Source organism: Lissotriton vulgaris, chromosome 2_1 (assembly GCF_964263255.1).
Source record: "Lissotriton vulgaris chromosome 2_1, aLisVul1.2, whole genome shotgun sequence".
Classification (NCBI taxonomy): Eukaryota; Metazoa; Chordata; class Amphibia; order Caudata; family Salamandridae; genus Lissotriton; species Lissotriton vulgaris.
The window spans coordinates 506,100,845-506,123,579 of record NC_141687.1 but is presented as its reverse complement, the minus strand read 5'-3'; the positions used below and the strand labels follow the sequence as shown (position 1 = coordinate 506,123,579).

General features: G+C 47.7%; 1 protein-coding gene across 4 annotated transcripts in view; it reads left to right on the top strand.

Annotated features, from left to right (window-relative positions):
* The window catches only part of HECW2 (HECT, C2 and WW domain containing E3 ubiquitin protein ligase 2), a 1,269,905-nt gene that overhangs the window by 1,219,625 nt on the left and 27,545 nt on the right, over positions 1-22,735 (top strand). For all 4 annotated transcript variants that reach the window (XM_086955408.1, XM_086955407.1, XM_086955409.1 and 1 more), the window contains one exon: positions 4,602-4,716. In XM_086955408.1, the coding sequence (XP_086811534.1) occupies positions 4,602-4,716 (115 nt within the window). The remainder of the gene's footprint in view (positions 1-4,601; positions 4,717-22,735) is intronic.

The following is a 22,735-nucleotide window of genomic DNA, read 5'->3' as shown; positions in this document are numbered from 1 at the left end:
AATGTATCAGGATATCGTTGCTTACATTTATCACTCCTTGTAGGCCAGATAACATTTCTCGAATTGTGTTTTGAAAGATTTCTGCCGCTGAGGATATCCCGAAGTTTAGTCTCTTATATCTTCTGAGACCGAGGTGAGTCGAGAACGTCGTTATGTACCTGCTCTCTTAGGCTAATCGGAGCTGGTGGTAACCAGGGTTGAGGTCTAGTTTAGAGAACCATTGGGCTCCGTTCAGATCTGTGAGTATGTCATCTACGGTAGGTGTTATATGTCTTTCTCTCTTTATAGCCTTGTTGGGCATGCGCATGTCTATGCAAATGCGGATCTTTCCTGGCTGACGGGGTTTCTCGGCTATCACCATGGGTGACACCCACGGCGTTGGTCCAGTGACTTTTTCTATGACTCCTTGTTTTTCAAGTTGTGTCAGTTCTTGCTCGACGGCTGCCCGAAGGTGAAACGGAATTCTCCGGTGTTTCAGGGCAATTGGCTGAACGGCTTTATTAATGTGTAGTTTGATTGGCTGACGTTTAATTGTGCCCAAACCTTTGAACAGTGACGGGAACAGCTGTAGTATGTCTTCCGTTTGGAGTGTCTTGACTGCGTTAGCGAACGCTACTAAGTTGAGGTCCTCTGCAGTGTGGCTCCCCACTAGCAGGTCTGCTTCCTTGTTGATTACGTGAAATGTGGTTGTTACTTCACGGTCTTCTGCTTTAACCTGCACCTGCATCTTGCCACGCAGAGGAAGTGGAGTCTGGCTGCCGTATGTCATTATCTTGATCTTAGAAGGCGTCAGCTGCGGTCTCGGGTTAAGGCTTTTGTAGTGCTGTATACCCATCACATTCACTGTTGCCCCGGTGTCTATGACCCCTGTGATTTCAGACCCGTCAATTTGAATTTGGCAGTTTGGTTGGGGTCTTCGCTTTCTTTTCAGGTCTTTCGTGAACGATACAAAGTAGCATTCTCCTTCATCGTCAGTGGAGGAGTAATCTAATCGTGCATGGCGATGTTGTCTTGCTGTCACGGATCTTGATTCTTGAGTTTCTTCCAGACTTAGCTGCCTGACTGCACCTGTTACGGTCCGTCTCCCCGCTGTGTTTCTTCTGCGGAAGCCACCTCTGCACACGCTGGCAAAGTGGTTTGGTGTTCCGCATTTCGAACATGTCTTTCCTCTTGCAGGGCACCCATCCTGACTATGTTCATCACGCCCACAGTATCCACAGGATGCTCGTCTCTGGGTTCTGGTCGGCCATCTTCCCCTTCCGCCTCTGCCAGAAGTGCGGACGGCGTCGACTCTTTCAGTCTTCACAACTGCACTTGCTTCCGCTTGAGTGGTCATGGCGGCTTCCATTGCTGTCGACCGGACATCAGATAGCTCGTGTGACCGTGCGAGCATGAGAATCTCGTCGAGCGTGATGTTGGGTTGGCGTAGTATTAGTGTTCTTAGAGTTTTGTTCCGGCACCCTTGAATGATCTGTGCTGTCACTTCCTTATTATGATCATCTTCGGCGCACGTGCTCACCAGTTCTCTTAGCACAGTTGCTGATTGCGACCACCCTCGTCGCCAGTGTAAAGGGGTGGGTGCACACGCATATATATATTGGTGTAGATGCACATGGAACACTGGACAAGAAACGAGTCGACACTCTGGATGCTGTGTCGGACCGGAAACCCAGTGCGACTTCCGACCTTTTATTTATAGCCTTCTGGCCACGCCTGGCCAGAAGGTGATACATTTGGTGTACGTAGTTCCGACCGAGGCCGGAGCTACCAACAACTAGACCGTTACACCCTTCATTGAGATGGGCGTATCACTGTGTAAATAGAGTCAAGGGATTGAGAATGAAGGCAAAAGACAGACCAATAATGCATAGCTGCTGTGAAATAATCTGCAGCTGTGTGATTGTACAGAAGGTTTGAGGTATGGATAAATGACGTAACAAGAAAGATAGAAAATGGAGATCAATTTTATGGCTGGGATTGACATACTAAGGGGGTCATTACGATTGCGGTTTTTCCGCATCCTCGGGGCCGGCGGAAGCCACCGCCGGCCCCGAGGATGCGGAAAAACCGCAGCGGACTGACCAAAGACCCACTGCCACATTAGGATGGCTGGTGGGTCCTGGTTTCCGTCCGCAGCTTTTCCGCCGCGGTCGGATTACAACCGCGGCGGAAAAGCTCTAATATGGTGACGGTGTCTTCCACACACCGTCCACCATATTAGGATGGCCAGTGAGTTATGCTTTTCCGCGGCGGGTTTTCCGCCGTGGAAAAGCATACGGAACTTCACTGCGGGGGCCCGTTGCGGGCCCCCTAGGTGAAGAAGGGTTGGGGGGTGCACATGGTGGGTACCTATGGTACCCCCCTGCATTTGCATGCAGAAAGCGTCAGGCACCGCGCGGTTCCTGCCTCTTTCTGCATGCCAATGCAATGCGTGCATTTTTAGCATTGCCGCGGGTGCAGCTTGAAGCTGCACCCGCGGCAATGTTAAAAATAGAGGATGTGACCGCCAGGGTGGCGGTCACATCCTAATTGCACAGGAGGGAACTCCGCATGCCATGCGGAGGTTCCCTCCTGGGTCCGCGATCCTAATCGACCCCTAAATGTGGCAAAAGATGTTGAGCTCGGCGCACAGCTCCAACACACACCCAGGATGGAGAAAACAGGCAGGGAGGGAGGATATATCTTATACACATATTGTGTGTAAAGAAGAGAGTTTGGTCAGATAGTGGGGAGGTTCTCAGAGACGTTGTTGCACTTTTGACTAGGTCTTTTGTGTTACATCAGCACAAAATAGACACCAGGGACAAAGAAATCAGGGCATGCAATACACCATATGTATAGCACCACTCTGCATAAGGACGGTTGTACACCGACATTTCATTTGTTGCTCTGATAGCTCCCTACAAGAATGGTATTTTGTCAATTCATAACATTAAGAGTCAATCCATTGATGAAGTTTTTTTTATTCTGCGTGCAAGCCGAATATTTAAAGATCTCGGTGTCTTACAAAAGGCAAATATTTAATAATGGGAATGTTGCAAATTAAAAAATGTGAAGATTCAGTATGCTCTCTGATTAGTTGCAAATTTGAAAAATCTTTCCATATTTACAAATTGCCAAATACGTGGTTTTTCGAAGAAACGTTTTATTTTGCATAGGAACCTACCAAAGTGAAAGTGGGCCTAAGATGTTTATTTTTTGGAGTTTTTATATAGAGCAAACTCGATCTGAATTTATCAGAGCGCTTCACATGAGCACCAGTTGCGTTACAGACAGACACAATCATTTTGTTAGGCACGGGGAGATTAAGGAGCACATGCATCAAGGTAATCATTTGCGATTACCAAATTGCGAATTTTAAGTAATTGCTGTTTGGTAATCGCAAATGCCTATGCATAAAGGATTCACAATTAATCTTGCGAATCCTTAACATTCCCTAATAGCGATTCACAAATTGCGAATCGCTATTAGGGAATGCATTCCTATTCATAATATGAATGAATGGGAATGCATTCGCAATTTGTGATTACCAAATTGGTCATCGCAATTTGTGAATGCAAATCCAAGGGTGCCTGGGGGCTTAAGGCCCCCCTGAGGCACCCCCAAAAAAGGTAAGTATGCTAATGTGTAACACACATGCCCAAAGGGCATGTGTGCGCTACATAGCGCATTGAAAAAATTATTTTTTTTGGCATCTTCCAATGCATTCACAAATTACCATTAAGTTCACGTTGATGGTAATGAACGTTTCCTAAATACACAGTCACATTTAGGAAATGCTACAGGCATCTCAAATAGGGAATCGCAAATTGTGATTCCCTAAATTCATTTGCAATTTAGGTAATCGCACAAAATTGTGAACACCTATTTTGCGAATGCAAAAAGGTACATGCATCAGGAAAGGCATTTTTCAAGTCCCAAACGGGCTGAATATGCGAATCGGCCCTTTTGCGATCGGTAAAATGCTTGATGCATGGGCCCCTAAGTGATTTGCTCAGAATCACTCCCTGCCGAGACTCAAACATAGTTCCCCAGGTTCGACGTCGCAGCTCTAGCCCTTCGGCCACATCCTTTCTCTGTTATCTAGAGAACTTTAATTTTAAATGGGCGGTCTATTGGTCCTTCCTTCATGTTGCTAGTTTGCATAAACACAGCCTGCATTGATTGTTAACTTTAAATGCTTTTATATTTGTGTCTAATGTCACAGTAATCTTGTTCTAAAATCTTAAGTGTTGTTCAATGTTAATTATTTCTTATTAAGTTCAAATTGCATTCCTGACTTTGGGAATTCATCGGGGTAGGTTCAAGATTACCGGAACTTTTTTCTTTACAGTTTTTCTTGCGCAGTCATGAAATGCTCTTCCAGTAGGAGGGATGTCATCAAAATCAGTGAGGGATTCGTATGGAGACAAGAAAAGGGGCGTTTTTGTAGTATAATTGTGCACAGGGAGCTGGAGAAATAGCATGATATAAGAACTACAAGAAAGAAGGGGAATTAGTGGCTTGATGGGCTTACCAGCACTCATTAACATAAATATGTGTAAGTATTGAAAACTACACTACATGAGTAATCATTGTTTATGGCTTCTCCCCTTTCACAGGTCGTGGATGCAAGACTGGTGTCGGTGTTTGATGCAAGAGAACTGGAGCTTGTCATTGCAGGAACGGCAGAAATTGACTTAAGTGACTGGAGGAACAACACAGAGTACAGAGGAGGTGAAACTGGTTCCTAAACTATACTTATAGTGTTACAACAGTTTGGAATAATTCCTATGGATGCTGAGTCAAGCTGGAATCCACATGCCTCGCCCATTTGCCTTGAGCAGGTCTCTCTCACTCGCAATCCCCGATTCATTATCAAAGAAGAGGCGTTGTCTCAATAGGAATTGCAAAACTGAAGGCGTCTAACCCTTTCAAACCTAACTCTTAAACCTGTAATGCTGTGCAATTGAACTGTCTTTCCTGTCATTTTAAGCTTTGCTATTGCCATGATATACTTAAAGAAACTTAACTAGGGTTCGACCACACTCGGGATGAATCCGATGCTGGAGCAATGTATCAGCTCTGTTGTTAATTCATAAATTACTGACAGAATTGCCCCATAATCGTTGAACACTAGGGGGGCCATTATGATGTCGGGCAGATCGGCACCGCCCGACCGGCGGTGGCGATCCGCCCAACATCTTTCCCCGTCCTTCAATACCCCCACCATATTACAATGGGGGGTACAGCGGCGGACGAAAAGACCGTCCTCCGCTTTACCGCAGGCAGGCAATCATTACGATTGCCTGCCGTGCGGTCCTGGTCCAAAATATGGTGGTGATGCCTCGCAGGCACCGCCCGCTATATTATGATGTGGGCGGATTAGGGCCTTTCTATGGCGGCGATGCAGCCATGGAAAGGCCTACGTTCTTTTGCATTGGGGGACCGTTGCGGGCCCGCAGGATGTTGGGGGGTGGGGGTGCACTTGTGGGGTACCCATGGTACCCCTCCTACATTGGCATGCATAAGGTGGCAGGCACTGCGCGGTGCCTGTCACGTTGTGCATGTCAATGCACAACATGCCACTTTTACATTTCGGCGGGTGCTGCTTGCAGCACCGCCCGCCGCAATGCAAAAGATGCGGGATGCGACCGCCAGGGTTGCGGTCGTATCATGATTGCCCCCGCGGGACTGCCGCACCTCTGGTGGTCGGTCCCGTTTTCCGTAATGGTGGCGGGCGGACTAAGTCCGCCCACCATCGTAATGTGGCCCTAGGTGTTCACACCACTTGGAAAAAAGAAGAAAACAACCTGAATGTGTCAGACCTCTCACCCCATTGCAGGGCTTACAGTTATTGACAAGTTTAATGAGTAACTGAGCAGCATGAAACTTTATGAACATATTAATAACTATAACATTCTAACTACTAGAAAGTTGAGTTTTCCAACTGGTCCCAGAAGCGAAACTGCCTTAGGGGATGTGGTGGATAATCTGCCTAAGACATCAGAAGATGGAGGTGTACATGTTGATTATAACTCATATGAGTTGTTGATCCATAATATGAATGCAGCAGACCAGTTGCTCATGAGGGTGGAGGAGAATTCCTGGGATCAGGACTCACTGCAAGCCTGCTTGCAGGAGGTAAAGTCCTGGATTAATAAAAGGTGGTTATTACCTAATAACGGTACACCTGAGAAGGTCTATTGGTCTTTATAAGAATGAGAGCGAAGGTTAAGGCGCTGAAATTAAAATGATGGGAGTCTGCATATAGTCGATCAGCAGATGACACTTGGTATTTATTAGATTTGGGGGTCTCTAGTTGGCATAGGTAGGTACCTGTGACAAATAGGGACCCTTGGGTCTAGTCAGGGTAAGGGAGAACACTCCTAAAATAACCCCTGCTCACCCCCTTGGTAGCTTGGCACGAGCAGACAGGCTTATCTTAGAGGCAGTGTGTAAAGCATTTGTGAACACATACAGTAATCCAGTGACAACAGTACAGATGGACACCACACAGTTGTATATTAAAAATAAGTATTCTTTATATATATTTAACACAAGACCAAAAACGAAAAAAATCCACAATACTGTACTTAAATGGTAGAATTGGCTTAGTTCTCTTTAGTAAATAATCAAAAAGAGGGATAAGGGATCGAGGTCTCCGTTTCGTTCCCCAAGGTTAATTGCTAGTTATCAAAAATAGAAACGGACACTAGTTACACCTTATGACCATTGGTATAAGGGGTAAAGATCAGAGTAGCCTCAAAAAACTCTATGTTTTTGTTGGAAGAAGGTGCGGTATATCTGGTTCGTCCGCCCCACATTAGAGTTGTGGCAGTTATCATTGGATACTCCGAAGTGAATGTGCCAGCCTCACCCGAGGCACCTCTGGTCTAGGGTGCAGTGTCCAGAGATTTGAAGTGAAAAAAGGTGCAAAATGAAATGTGCAAAATAGGAAGAAAATAGTTAAAAGGGGAAAAAACAGCCCGAAGGTTCTTTAATGGGGGTTGTTTCTACCACATTTAAAAATTGGGTGGTACGATGTTAGACCGAGTTACTAGGTCTGATAGTATAATTTCATAAAATACGTCGACATGTTTCAGCTCCGTTAGGCCAGAAAGGGTCTGCGGAGCTTTCGTCAGGACTCACAAAACATAGAAATATATAGTACTTACACTATTTGTGTAGTCTTATTTGGCGTACAAAACACTCTTATTTTGGTTACACAATTGGGGAAATTTTCCTTCTTAATCTGAAATGAGACGAAAATAATGCCCATATATAACATGCACACACACACCTTATTTCATTAAGGTATTACATTTGTCTATAATTTGGTTTAAGTAACATTTTTCTATACCAAAAGACACGTTTTAATTTACATGAAGGCAAAGGAGAGTGGGGATGATAAACCTGGGTTATCACTAAGGTTAAATAGGATTTCAAAAGGCAGGAACTAGTAACACACACTCGGGTTTTTTTATTATTACATAGTCTTTGTCAGAGTTGCATCGTAGCGCTAATCATTATAGCGGGGAGGGAGTGGGCTAGCGCTGTAAGCAGTGCGTAGCTATTTAGTTAAAGCGCTGCATGGTTGGTACGTCGCGCTTATCGATATGGCGGACAAGGCATTTTTACATTTAATTAGAACGCTGTAAACAGTGCATTGCTGGTATGTTAGAAAGACGAGTTCGCCTACCTGTAGCCAAAAAGAGCTCTGCTTTTCCGGGGTATCGCTTAGTAAACAGTGAGGAGCTCAGAGCTGTTTAAAAAGGGGGGAGGGGAGGGGAGGGGAACTCCGTTAGTTAAAAAGAGAGAGTGGCTTGTCTTACCGGAGGTCTTGTTTTTGCCGGCGCCATTACCCGCGTGTATGGAGAATTCCGCCTTGTGCTGACTCTGCCCCGGGGTGTGGCTTGGCTTGGGAGCACTGAGATTTTTAAGCTGCCTAGAACGTCACATCGGACGTGTCAAATGCTGCGTTTTTTTTGGGTTTCAGTGTATAGCGTCTCTGATAGCTTTATTGAACCACAAGGCTGTATTTTCATTGTAGGCTGTTTTTTGATACCTCAGGTTTTTTAATAGGCAAATCGGTGCCAGGGAATAGCATCGTTCAATCCCTGTTCGCAAGTTTTGAGGCGGTCCACCCACCTTTGTTCTTTTTCGAAGAACAGACGGCGCTCGCAATTGGCGCTTTTATCAGTGAGCATTTCAAGTACTGTCCAGTGGAGTTCTTCACACGAGTGACCCATCTCAATGAAGTGTGCACAAAGTCTTGTGGTGTTTTTCTTTAGTCGAATGTTACTTTTATGCTCGCCGATCCTTAGCTTTATTTTGCGGCAAGTCATACCAATGTATTTTTTATTGCACTTGCAGGTGATCATATATATGACGTGTGATGAATTACAGTTCGTATGCTGACGTTGTGTCCATACCAGTGTCTCCGTTAGCTGTAATGTTTTTGATACTGTAGTGGTTTTACAGGCTACGCAGGACCCACAAGGGTAGTGGCCAGTTACAGGATTCATAGTAACATCTCTCGTGATGGATTGCAGTTGTTTTTTCAAGGGGCGGGTATGGACAAGGACGTCTTTGATGTTCTTTGTCCTGCGATTGGCAAACCTCGGCTTTGGCCAGTTGACCTTGATGTTACTATGAATCCTGTAACTGGCCACTACCCTATTAAAAAACCTGAGGTATCAAAAAACAGCCTACAATGAAAATACAGCCTTGTGGTTCAATAAAGCTATCAGAGACGCTATACACTGAAACCCAAAAAAAACGCAGCATTTGACACGTCCGATGTGACGTTCTAGGCAGCTTAAAAATCTCAGTGCTCCCAAGCCAAGCCACACCCCGGGGCAGAGTCAGCACAAGGCGGAATTCTCCATACACGCGGGTAATGGCGCCGGCAAAAACAAGACCTCCGGTAAGACAAGCCACTCTCTCTTTTTAACTAACGGAGTTCCCCTCCCCTCCCCCCCTTTTTAAACAGCTCTGAGCTCCTCACTGTTTACTAAGCGATACCCCGGAAAAGCAGAGCTCTTTTTGGCTACAGGTAGGCGAACTCGTCTTTCTAACATACCAGCAATGCACTGTTTACAGCGTTCTAATTAAATGTAAAAATGCCTTGTCCGCCATATCGATAAGCGCGACGTACCAACCATGCAGCGCTTTAACTAAATAGCTACGCACTGCTTACAGCGCTAGCCCACTCCCTCCCCGCTATAATGATTAGCGCTACGATGCAACTCTGACAAAGACTATGTAATAATAAAAAAACCCGAGTGTGTGTTACTAGTTCCTGCCTTTTGAAATCCTATTTAACCTTAGTGATAACCCAGGTTTATCATCCCCACTCTCCTTTGCCCACATGTAAATTAAAACGTGTCTTTTGGTATAGAAAAATGTTACTTAAACCAAATTATAGACAAATGTAATACCTTAATGAAATAAGGTGTGTGTGTGCATGTTATATATGGGCATTATTTTCGTCTCATTTCAGATTAAGAAGGAAAATTTCCCCAATTGTGTAACCAAAATAAGAGTGTTTTGTACGCCAAATAAGACTACACAAATAGTGTAAGTACTATATATTTCTATGTTTTGTGAGTCCTGACGAAAGCTCCGCAGACCCTTTCTGGCCTAACGGAGCTGAAACATGTCGACGTATTTTATGAAATTATACTATCAGACCTAGTAACTCGGTCTAACATCGTACCACCCAATTTTTAAATGTGGTAGAAACAACCCCCATTAAAGAACCTTCGGGCTGTTTTTTCCCCTTTTAACTATTTTCTTCCTATTTTGCACATTTCATTTTGCACCTTTTTTCACTTCAAATCTCTGGACACTGCACCCTAGACCAGAGGTGCCTCGGGTGAGGCTGGCACATTCACTTCGGAGTATCCAATGATAACTGCCACAACTCTAATGTGGGGCGGACGAACCAGATATACCGCACCTTCTTCCAACAAAAACATAGAGTTTTTTTAGGCTACTCTGATCTTTATCCCTTATACCAATGGTCATAAGGTGTAACTAGTGTTAGTTCTCTTTAGATCTTAAAATGCAACACTTTGAGTCAATGTACCTTTGGATGCCTAACGCTATACAACGAAAGGGTTGTAGGGAAGGTGGGAAGGTGGTGCTTTGGTTCCTGGCTCGCAGGAACGGTGATGCGTAGGTTTCTCACTGCGCTTCCGTGGCGGTGCGGCTAGCAACGCCGTGATGCGATGAAGATCCGGTGCGATGAAGCAAAGATGGTGTTGTCTTCTTGATGCAACACGCTTCTCCGATGTTGCGGGATGTCTTGACTCGATGCGACAGCTGCAGTGGCAACACCCTTGTTCAGTGATGCGACGACAGCGGCTTTGGCGGCAACACTATTCTCCAACGATGCGAGATGCTTTAGCTCAATGCAACAGCTGCAGCTGCGACATCCTTGTTCAGTGATGGGACAACAGCGGCTGTGACGGCGGCATGCTACTCCGTGGATGCGAGGCGCTTCTGCGGTGCAATGCAACAGCTACAGCGGCGACACCCTTGCTCAGTGATGCGACAGCAGCGGAGACACGCTTCTTCGATGTTGCAAGATGATTCTTGTGATGTGGTGCAATGCAACAGCTTCAGCGGTGACATCCTTGTTCAGTGATGCGACAGCAGCGGCCGCGACGAGCTTCTTCTTCGTGAGTTGCGCTTCCAGCTCCTTGCGACATGCAGTCCCTCAGAATGCCCAAAACAGCTGCAGGCACTTCCAAGAAACTGTTGGGGAGCTGTTGGTTGAAGTCTGTTGTCCCTGAGACTTCAACAAGAGGCAAGCTCTTCTCTCAAGCCCTTGAAGATCCTTACAAGTTGATGAAAGTACACAAAGTCCCTTTCTCCTTCCTTTGGCAGTCAGGCAACCACTGCAGGCCAATCCCCCAAGGAGCACTTCAACTTAGTTTCTCTTGTTCGACTCCTCTTCGGTCTCTTCTTGTTGTCCAAAAGTGATCTAATGTTCTGGTGTTTGGGTCCCCTCTTTATACACAGTTTCTCTTTGTTCTCTGGAGGCAGAGAGGCCTTTGCCTAGTCTAAACCAGTTCTGGTCAGTCCTGGAGCTCTCTGTTTACATGACTCCTTCTTTCCGTTCACAATGCAGGGCAGAGACATCAGACACACCATAGGAGGTGGAGCCAGCATTGTGGACTCCCAGGTGCAACTCCTCCCACCCATCTACATGTAGATCTCTCTATTCAGCCCTGGGCTGACTCACCCTGTCTCCAGGAATCCCCCAGCCCCTGTCACTCAAACTTCAGACAAGGAATACACAACCTAGCAGAGGCAGGCTTGGATGGTTAGACAAGAAAATAAACTGCTTTCTGAAAGTCATATTTTCAAACACAGAATGTTACAACCAACTTCACTAAAAGATGTATTTTATCATTCTGAGTTCAGGCATACTAAACTCGAATTTCTACCTGGTTCCCTGAGTCAGTTAGGATTATAAAATGTAATAATCAAGCTGCCCATTCTGGCCTATGGGGACTAGGTAGCCTTGCAATAGTGAAAAACTAAAATGGCTGTAATTGCCTATTAGGATATGCCACACACATCAGGGCTTGTCCTACCTTATACTTACGGTGCACCCTGCACTTGGGCCTACCATAGGGGTGTCTGACATGAAGAAAAGTGAAGTTTTAGGGACTGGCAAGTGGGTGCACGTGCCCAGTCAACATGGCAGTACCAGACTGCACACAGGCCCTGCAATGGCAGACCTGAAACACACTTTTACAGGCTGCTTCTTTGGGTGGCACAACCAGTGCTGCAAGCCCACCAGCAGCATTTGTATTACCAGCCCTGGGCACTCCTGGTGCACTGTACTAGGGTCTGACAGGTACACCAAACCAGCCAATCATGGGATCACTAATACATCAATTTACAATAGGGAGCACTTGCAGTGTGGCACTGGACAGCAGTGGCACAGTGCCCAAAGCATCTAACACCAGAAAAAACACATGAGGCAATAGCAAAAAAATGGAAGGGAGACCCATGCCAAGGTGCCAGGTCTAACAGTATTTGTGCTGGATAGTCTCACTGAAATAATGATTGATGTGGTGGGGAAAACATATATGTTCCACATGCCCCAACTGAGATCAATTATTTTTTATTCCTTAAATAGTAAAGTAATCCTTACTGGCTGTGACCTTTATAAACCATGAGTTGAAAATGGTAATGCCCTCTATCTGGCCATTAGTTAAAAAAATACACCAGCGCTATGCAAATAGTGCCCAACAAGCATGGTCATACAGCTAATATTGGACCATTGAAAATGTTATCACCTCATCCTAAATAGTATTTTGTATCATTTAATGTTCAACATATTGTCATATTATTGCAAGAATCAATAATATGACTAAGGTCATAATAAACATATATTTTGAACTTGAACTTGAACAATGAGTAAACAATCTGAAAAAACATAACGCATAGTCTGGAAAATTGCTCTGGTTGACCGTACATTCAAGGGTTTGCTTCTAGGTTTATAAATGTTATTACAATGCATGTACGACCTGTACATTGAATAGCTACAGATGAAGTTTACCTTTTATCTCAGACTGTCATCTAGATGTTCTAGTTGTCGCTCGATCTTCATTCCATGATTGTAATATGCCAATCAGACAGTACTTACAGAGTGTGGTTATTCACCCCTGGGGGTATCCAGGCACTGAGTTCTTGAGTCGAAGAGCCAGGTCTTGAGCCCCTTTTTGAAGTCCAAGAGTGAGGATGATGTCATAGATGGAGGGGAGGTTGTTCCAGGACTTAGCGGCGAGGTAGGAAAAGGCATGGCTTCGACAAAGGAGGGAAACGTGAGCAAGGGAGGCGGCGCGCAGTCGTCTAGCGGGCTGGTGGCTGTGGTTGATGTAAGCTGGAACCTGGCTGTGGACGGCTTTGTTGGCATGGGTCAGCATCTTGAACTCGCATCCCTTCTGGACGGGGAGCCAGAGGAGGTTCCTGAGGTGAGGGGGTGATGCAAGTCAGATTGGGGAGGCGGAGGATGAGACTAGCAGCTACATTCTGTATGGTATGGAGTCTCTTGAGGAGTTAAGTGGTGGTGCCTCCATAGAGTGTGTTCTGTAGTCTAGCCAGCTGGTGATGAGGGTTTGAGTAACCGTTTTCCTGCTGTTGATGGGAATGCATCTGAAGATCTTGTGAAGCATGCAGAGGATGTGGAAGCAGGCAGAGGTGAACTGTGTTGACCTGGAGTTTCATGGTGAGTTTGCTGTCCAGGATGATGCTGAGGTTGCGTGAGAGTTCAGTGGGAGTGAGAGCAGCGAGATGGGGCAGTCATTTTTTAGTTTGCTGGGGTTGGTGTAGAGTTTCTTCAGGAGGGGTCTGACCTCTGCGTGTTTCCATCCGTCGGGGAATGTGTCTGTGGTGATGGATGCATTGAGGATGGTGGTGAGTGGACTGCTGATTTCTTTGTTTTCGAAGTGGAAGACGTGATGGGGCAGGGGTCCGCTGGTCCTCTGGTTCTCCATGGTGAGTGGCTTCCAAGCGGTGAGCTTGTGGTTGTCGGTGGCGTCTGTCGGTGTCAGGAGGTTGTTCATGTCTGTGGGATGTGGATCAAAGTTGCAGAAGATGGCAGATATCTTGTTCTAGAAGTAGTTGCTATAGTGTTGCAGAGTTCTTGGGAAGGGAAGACTGTTCTCAGTGTCTGAAGGGGAGGAAAACTCTCTAACAATGCTGAAGAGTTCTTTGGTGTGGTTGGCGCTTGCCTCGATGCGGTGAGTTAAGGCGTCTCTCTTTGCTTCTTTGAGTCGTTGGTTGTATTTGCTGAAGTCTGACTTGAAGGTGGTGAGGTCTGTGTGATTCCTTTAGGAGTGCCATCATCTTTCTAGTTCCTTTAGTTCGAGTTTGATGGTCTGTTATTCTAGTGTGTACCACCTGGCAGGTTTGGTGTATCTGCTGGAATTGGCCGTCTTAATGGGGGCTACTTTGTCAGTGCAGTTGGATATCTAGGCAGAGAAATTCCAGACAGTCTCAGGCAGATCGGATTTCAAGAATACAGGGTCTGTTCCTGCCGGCTTGTATTTCTTCTGAATTCTAGCCGGTGCAGCTTTAATTGTGGACGGAGTTAAGAAAATGTCCATTACTGGTTCCAGAAGACCAGGAACCAGAGGGAGCAACGGTCAAGACACAGATCTTTGATGTAACGTCTCAAAAATCACTGTTGTTGCAACCTGAGGAGTTGAAATCTCAATGTTCATTTTTTAGCTCCTCTTTGAAGCACATCCTGGTATGTATTTAAATCATCTATTGGAGATACTCTGATAGAGGGCTATCCGATAGAGTGGGTGAATAGTCCCTTTTAGAGGAGCGAGTGGAGGAGGAAGACCAAGTAGGAGACCTTCTGACGGGAACTGGATGGTCTGCGCTCGCGGTCTGCCAGTACGGTCCCTACATCTGGCTGAAGGTGATCTATCCACCTCTTGCACTAATCGTTGTAGAGGTGATCTGTGGAGAGGGCTGGTGTATTCCTCTTCTCGTCGTGATGCTCCTGTAGGATTTTTGCTCCAGTGATGGAGGGGAAGGAGCCATCTCGGAGATAGGTGAACAGAAGAGGAGGCCCCCCTGTGATGTGAAGGTGATCTTTGTCGCAACCTTTCTGCATGTCGCTCTGGGGATGCAGATGGCAAATGTTCTGGTGAAGGGCGTCTCGAAGAGTGAGAGGATGAGTGCTGTGACGCTGATTCTTTCACTAAAATCACTGAACCCTCTCCAGACCTGACTGATGTGGGCCTCGACGTCGAGCGTATGACCTGCTCTGACGGAGCCTTTCTCGGCACCGACCTTGATCTCCTTCTCAGCGTTGATTCCCAGCCAGGTGTTGGTACCGGTCTTGACATCAATTCTCTGTTCCTCAACGTCGATTGTCTCGCAAAACGACGTCGGTGTACCTCTGTGTCTCGACGCCGAACGTCGTTGAGCCGACGACGGCGGAGGACTTCTGCTCTTCGATGCCGATCGTCACCGGGTTGACGACGGCGGAGGGCTTCTGATCCTCGACGCCAATCATCGTCGAGATGACGACCGCAGAGGGCTTCTGATCCTCGACGCCGATCGTTGCTGAGTAGACGACGGGGGAGGACTCTTCAACGCCGAAGGAACCTTTGACGTTGAACGCCGAGATGACGGCGGAGGGCTTCTGTTCCTCGATGCCGATCATCGCAGAGGTGACGATAGCGGAGGGCTCCTGGTCCTCGATGCCGATCGTCGCCAGGTTGAGGACGGCAGAGGACTCCTGCTCCTCGACGCAGATCGTTGCCGAGTTGACAATGGAGTAGGTTCACGATTCTTTGACGTCGACAGTGAAAGTATTGACGTACCTGAATGTCGGTGTTCTCTGGAAGGCGAGCCCGCCCTCAAAGGTCTTTTCTTGAACATATGACCCACCGGTGTAGTTTTTTCAGCACCGAGCCCGACGCTGTAGAGGAAGAGTGATTAATCTTGCTCCTAGAAGGAGATCTAGCCCTTTTGGAGCCCTTCCTCACCGGTGACCTGCCTCTGGAAGTTTTCTCTTTTTCTGCCAGTCCAAAAAACGAGTTCTTTCTCTGTCTTTCAGAGTCCTCTTAGATAAAGACTGGCAATGAGGGCAAGTCTTGGGAACATGGCCCTTAGGTAGACAAAGTATGCAGACTTCATCAGAGTCTGACCTGGCCTCCTTTTTCCCAAAAGAAGGGCAGGGGTCAAAAAGAGATGGCATATTGAGTGGAAAAAATGCCAAATCAAAATGCCAAATCCTGTCAAAAAAAGGCAGAACCTTACTTCAAAAGATGTTAGACGTCGAAGTAAGGCACAATTTCTCAGAAAAGTGAAGATTATTTCTGACAAAAATCAGAAAGAAGTGGAGCTGTGTAACCAAGGTTCTTCCTGAAGGAACTGACCTAACTGTCACCCCTTAGGCATGATGGGAAGCTGGAGGTCATGGCTGCCTTAAAAGAATGGTGCCAGTTATTGCTATGTTGCTATGAGTTAGCTTTTCACCCTTTTTGGGCTATGTTTTCTGCAATGCAGCCTGTAAGCTGTCAATGCTTTCAGTCCTATCTGAGGGAGTGTGCTAAGTGCTAAGCATTAAAACAGTTTCAGACATGCTTTGCAGTTGTTTTTTTCCCTGGTTTTTAATGTATTACTTAAGATATACAGGGGAGTCCTTACAGCATTAGTCAGCTCTAGGATATGGAAGGCTGCATTTGTTTTTTTATTATATATATATCTATATCTATACTAATATAATAAAGAGAGAGCCCAAACCTTTGAGGCGGGTAATCTCAGGAACCACAGCACCAATCACAACACTCAATACAATGTTGGAAAGGGCAGTTGCAGCAGAAGGACATAGGCTATGCAGACGCCCACCATATACATTTAAAAGGTAAAAGAACTGTGCCAGCAAAGTAGTCCCTTGTGGGCGTGTCTGCGTTGTGCTGTGGGCGTGTGCTGGGGGCGTGACAAACGCTGGGGGCGTGTGGTACGTTCCGCCCTTCATGCCATGTCTCATATCATGTGCTAATCCCACCCTGCTCCCTTTAAATACCCCTGCACCCCATAATTATAACCCACCCATACTCCTTAAAATACCCCAACACCCTTAAACACTAACCCATCTTAACCCTATAAATATACCATGTACCCCAAAAGCCAAACCTATCCCTAAACCCTACAAATTAACCCTGGACAGAGTGTTTCGCTCCGCCCACGGAGTGCACGTAGTGTTGCCTACTACGCAATTTGCATAGTAGGCGAAGCTCCCCGCCGCCCGCCTACCTCCCGCCCTCTTCTACACCGCTAATTTGGATTTTAAATAGATTAAAAAGTAAAGAAAAGCACTTACCTTTTATGCGGCGTCCCGGGGCTTCATCTTCTTATTTGCGCCGACTTCTTCCAACCAAATACACATGCGCATTTCTTGCGAGGAATGCGCATGCGTGGACGCCCACGCATGCGCATTTGGTTTGGAAGAAGTCGGTGCAAAGAAGAAGATGAAGCACCGGGACGCCGCATAAAAGGTAAGTGCTTTTCTTAACTTTTTTTCATCTATTTAAAATCCAAATTAGGGTTGTAGAAGAGGACGGGAGGGAGGCGGGCGGCGCGTAGTGGGGCTACGCGAAGCGCATGGGTGGGCGTAGATTCATGCCCACTTCACGAAGCTTCGCTTAGCCCCACTACGCCCACTACGCCCAGGGTTACTAAAAATACCCTGTACCCCAAACCTAGCCCTGAACCCTAAAAACACCACTGTACCCCAAAACCCAAACGTACCTCTGAACCCTAAAATACCTCTGTACCCAAAACCCAAACCTAGCCCTGAACCCTTAAAATACCCCTGTACCCCAAAACCCAAACCTAGCCTGAACCCTAAAAATGACCCTGTACCCCAAAACCCAAACCTACCCCTGAACCCTAAAAAACCCTGTACCCTAAAACCCAAACCTAGCCCTGAACCCTAAAAATACCCCTGTACCCCAAAACCCAAACCTAGCCCTAAACTCTTAAAATACCCCTGTACCCCAAAACCGAAACCTACTCCTGAACCCTAAAAATGCCCCTATACCCCAAAACCCAAACCTAGCCCTGAACCCTAAAAATACCCCTGTACCCCAAACCCATACCTATCTCTAAACCCTAAAACTACCCCTGTAACCCATAACACAAAACTATATCTGAACCCTTAAAATACCCAAACACCCCAAAACATATACCTCAGTACCCCAAAACATATACCCCTACACCCATACTTATCTTACCCAAACATTAAAAAAAATACATGCTTTTACCATTCATGCATTTACAACGAATTTCGTTGTAAATGTAAGCGTGGTAAATGCATATAAAATGTAATGCCATGCGTTATAATGGTATTGCGGAGTCATGGTACTTTCGTAATGATGGTATGCAGAAAGAAAGTTGCGGAATAATGGGTGTTTACCCTCCCCCGGTAAGTACATTGGTGGCACGGCGGCCCACATCTCCAGCTACATACTCATATTTTTTCACCACCCATTTGAAAAATCCACAGGTCTCTCTCATTGATGGCCAGCACCGACATACACTTTTAGACACGCCTCCCGCCACAAGTTCTAGAATTGCGAACTTTAGAGCTGGGGAGCTACGTTTGAATCTCGGCATCAGCTCAACATCCTGTGATTCCAAGCAAATGGCTTTGTCTCCCCGTGCCTACCACAAATTAATGTGTTCTTATGTAATGTAAATTGTGGTCATGCCATGTTGTCGAGTTTGCGCTATATAATATTGCAAGGAAAAATAAAGTAGGGAAACTCTAGTTCACACACTACTGAACGCACACTCTTAAGTGCATCAGCAGTGCACTGTGAATCGGAGCATTTCACAGGCCTGTCACAGATAAGAAATGCTACGAAAACGAAATCCTACAAAACAATATTACTGGCCGGCAGCAATTCATACCCGGACAACGTCGGGACGGGCTGCTAGTATATATGTATAAGCCAATAAACCCACACTGTGAAACACGGACCCTGGAGTGCGAGTCATTTGTTGTCCTGGAGAAAGGTTACTGGGAAACCTTTGTGAATATATATACATACATATATATATTCAGTAACGCTGGTAGTCCCAAATGAGTCGCACACGAGACAGCAGAGAAAGGTTACCAGCCTTTTTAATTTCAGGTACGGAAGTACAGCAGTGGCAGGTTGTAATGTACAGCTTCCCCTTCAAGCCTGACGCGTTTCGAGTTTCCTCTTCCTCAGAGGCTGCCGGGAAAGTTCGTGCAGTGGCGGGCAGGCATACCCCCAATTAAATGCTTTGTTACGCCTCCATGGCGATATACAGGAATTCTGGGATATGTAGTGCCCAAATGTTCTCCCTCATGGGCGGGAATATTCATGTGCTTATGACTTCAATGAGGAAACCCCTGGAAGAGAACTAGGATTACAGGTAAGTAACTAATCCTTCTCGGTCCAGGTGAGCTCAGTGCCTTGGGTGATTTTGACTCTGTCGCTGGCTGTGAAGATAGGGTCCAGCATGTGTCCTGCACTATGTGTGGGGTAGATGAACAGCTAGGTGAAGCCAATGTTGCTCATGTTTTCCACGAGGTTGGTGGAGTTGGCGTCTGTAGGGTCACTGAGCTGGAAGTTGAGATTGACGAGGAAAATGTAGAGCTTAAAGTTTATGGCCAGAGAGGCGATGAATTCAGAGATGGCGGTGCAGAAGCTAAGGTGGGGACCTGGGGGCTGTAGGTGAGGGTTCCTCAGATGGTTGTTGGAGTTGGTTCGAAAGTGGAATTATCGAGAATCCCTGTTGTTGAGACCCCCAAAGATAGGGTTACAATACTCCTTTTTAGGTCTCGCCTGGAAATAGCATCCGAAGGATGCGTCCAGGCTGGAGACTTATAGCTAGCTGACACGGGGGAATGAGGGACAAGAAACTGTCACGAGCTTATCCTTAACTGGATTGAGCTGCGTGCACGAGCTTTCTGCCTTCAGCCTTCAGTTTCTTTTACAATGTTTCTTTTTTTCTTTGTGTGAGCTTGCCTTAACCGACAATGTTTCTTTCTTGGTGTGATCGTAGTTTCACTTTCGTTTCCCGTGTTAGACCGTTTTGTTTCTCGTCTCAGACTAGAGTGTGTTTGTTCTGAACACGAAATATGGGGCACAAGGCACACATTCACTTGACACGAAGCAATCAAACAGCAAAGAGCACATTTTAAATACAGCCGTCCGACTGCGTGCAATCAAACAGCACAGAGCACATTTTAAATACAGGGTCACTTTTCAACACGAAATAAATAGAATATCATGTGTCTTTTACGCATGCCTGCCTGCCTCAGGGATCACGCCAGCAACTCCCCGGGCGGCGGCGCCACACCTCCAACTCCCGGCGCAGCCCAGGCAGCAAAGCAACAGAGGCTGTCCCGGTGTGTGCATGAATGGCGGTGGCAGTCTTCAGGGCGTCGGGGCAGCTCCTAGACCAAGCCTGCCTCAGCTCGAGCCGCCCGTCTCAGGGTTCCTGCCTCAGGGGAAGGTCCGGTCCGGGAAGGTGCTGTGTCGACGGGAGTCGCAGCACACGCGCCCCAGCGCCTGCTCGCACATCCGGCCATCGACACTCAAAACAGGGGGGGTGATCCTCTGCAATGTTCGACCACCCTAACCCACACACCAGGCGATCACTCCGCTACCCCAGCCAGGGCCTTCCTCACCGCTATTTCGCCATCAGCCGGGATCCTGGGTGCGCAGCCCTCACGCCGCGAGTCCGCTCACCAGCGCAGGCAGGATTGTAGGGACACCCAGGTCTGACCGGCGACTTCCGGTCTCGGCTTCCGGCACCAGTGATGATCTCGTGCTTGCCCTCTGCCTCCCGCTACTATCTCTGCTGCCACTGCTGATACCGTGATCCTCAGAGCCCCAGGGATTTTCTGCGATGCCTCTTGCAGTACGCGGTTAGTGGGTGAGCTCCGTACCTCAGGTTCCTTGGTAGCAGCTCGCGGCCGCCTCTCGCCTCTCACCGCTGCCGCATGCATGCACACGCATTTACACTTACACGCAGGCACCCAGACAGGCAACCCCCCACAGTCACACACACACACACACGCATACACACAGACTCCAAGACACAGACACACACACACACACGCTCACACACATGCACAGCCCGTCGCCGCACGCGCGCGCGCACACACACACGCCCCCCCCCAACAAGGCGAAGCCCAACTCACCGGCTTCCTCGGCTCTCACCGGCAGCAGGACTCTTCCTTCCTTCTTCGGCACCGGGGCGCAGGGTAGGCTCCTGCCTGCTCCGGTGCTCAAAACAATCGCGGGCTTCCTCGGCTCTCACCGGCAGCAGGACTCTTCCTTCCTTCTTCGGCACCGGGGCGCAGGGTAGGCTCCTGCCTGCTCCGGTGCTCAAAACAATCGCGGCTCTTCCGTGGGAGGCGTGGTAGGCTCCCGCCCTCCTACTTCCTGTTTCCGGTTGTCCCGCCCGGCCTGCCTGACTTCCTGGTCGCAGGCCGGCGGCGGACTGCAGCACGCGCCATGCTTGTTCCAAGGAGAGGCCAGCGGCTTGAGCAGGGGGATGGGCAGTTTGGTGTTTGCGTGGTATAGGGAGGTGAGAGCCCAGCAGGAGGACGAGAACTTGGAGTTTGTTCTCATTTCATTATATTTAATTAGTGTTCTGTGTATTTGTCAGCCTTTTTAAGACTTTCCAGTGCGGACTTCCAGCGCTGTTACGATTCATTGGATGATGAACTTGAACGTTCTCCGCCTTAGTTCCTGAAAACGCCAGGGGCACGTTTTACTTTTCCTTTCACCTTGTTGAAGGTATTAGTTACAGAACGCATCCATCCATTCAGCAGGCAGGATGGTCTTTAGGGGAACCTCCAGCGCCCTTTATATAGAACAAAACTAGAAATTCCCGTTGGTGTATTTGGCTCATCTTTCGTCCCTCTTTTATCAGTGCCCGTCTCACTCGCCTTCTCTTTTCTAGCGCCAGCCAGACAGCAGATGTCCGCCTGCTCGAGGTTTTTTGTTTGTTGCTGATTGTATCGCACGCTAATCTTTGAAAAGAAGTATGGTGACTCCTTGCAGCAGACAAATGCAGAGTGCAGAGTGACAGTAAGTGCAGAGTGCGTGCAGAGTGAGTGCAGAGTGCGTGCAGAGTGACAGTGAGTGCAGAGTGAGTGCAGAGTGACAGTGAGTGCGGAGTGACAGTGAGTGCAGAGTGAGTGCAGAGTGACTGCAGAGTGACAGTGAGTGCGGAGTGACAGAGAGTGCGGAGTGACAGTGAGTGCGGAGTGACAGTGAGTGCGGAGTGACAGTGAGTGCAGAGTGACAGTGAGTGCAGAGTGACAGTGAGTGCAGAGTGACAGTGAGTGCAGAGTGACAGTGAGTGCAGAGTGCGTGCAGAAACAGTGAGTGCAGAGTGCGTGCAGAGTGACAGTGAGTGCAGAGTGCGTGCAGAGTGACAGTGAGTGCAGAGTGACAGTGAGTGCAGAGTGCAGGGTGAGTGCAGAGTGCAGGGTGAGTGCAGAGTGACAGTGAGTGCAGAGTGACAGTGAGTGCAGAGTGAGTGCAGAGTGCGTGCAGAGTGAGTGCAGAGTGCGTGCAGAGTGACAGTGAGTGCAGAGTGAGTGCAGAGTGAGTGCAGAGTGACAGTGAGTGCGGAGTGACAGTGAGTGCAGAGTGAGTGCAGAGTGAGTGCAGAGTGACAGTGAGTGCGGAGTGACAGTGAGTGCGGAGTGACAGTGAGTGCAGAGTGACAGTGAGTGCAGAGTGACAGTGAGTGCAGAGTGACAGTGAGTGCAGAGTGCGTGCAGAAACAGTGAGTGCAGAGTGCGTGCAGAGTGACAGTGAGTGCAGAGTGCGTGCAGAGTGACAGTGAGTGCAGAGTGACAGTGAGTGCAGAGTGCAGGGTGAGTGCAGAGTGCAGGGTGAGTGCAGAGTGACAGTGAGTGCAGAGTGACAGTGAGTGCAGAGTGAGTGCAGAGTGAGTGCGGGTGACAGTGAGTGCGGAGTGACAGTGAGTGCGGAGTGACAGTGAGTGCGGAGTGACAGTGAGTGCAGAGTGAGTGCAGAGTGACAGTGAGTGCGGAGTGACAGTGAGTGCAGAGTGACAGTGAGTGCAGAGTGACAGTGAGTGCAGAGTGACAGTGAGTGTGGAGTGACAGTGAGTGCAGAGTGCGTGCAGAAACAGTGAGTGCAGAGTGCGTGCAGAGTGACAGTGAGTGCAGAGTGCGTGCAGA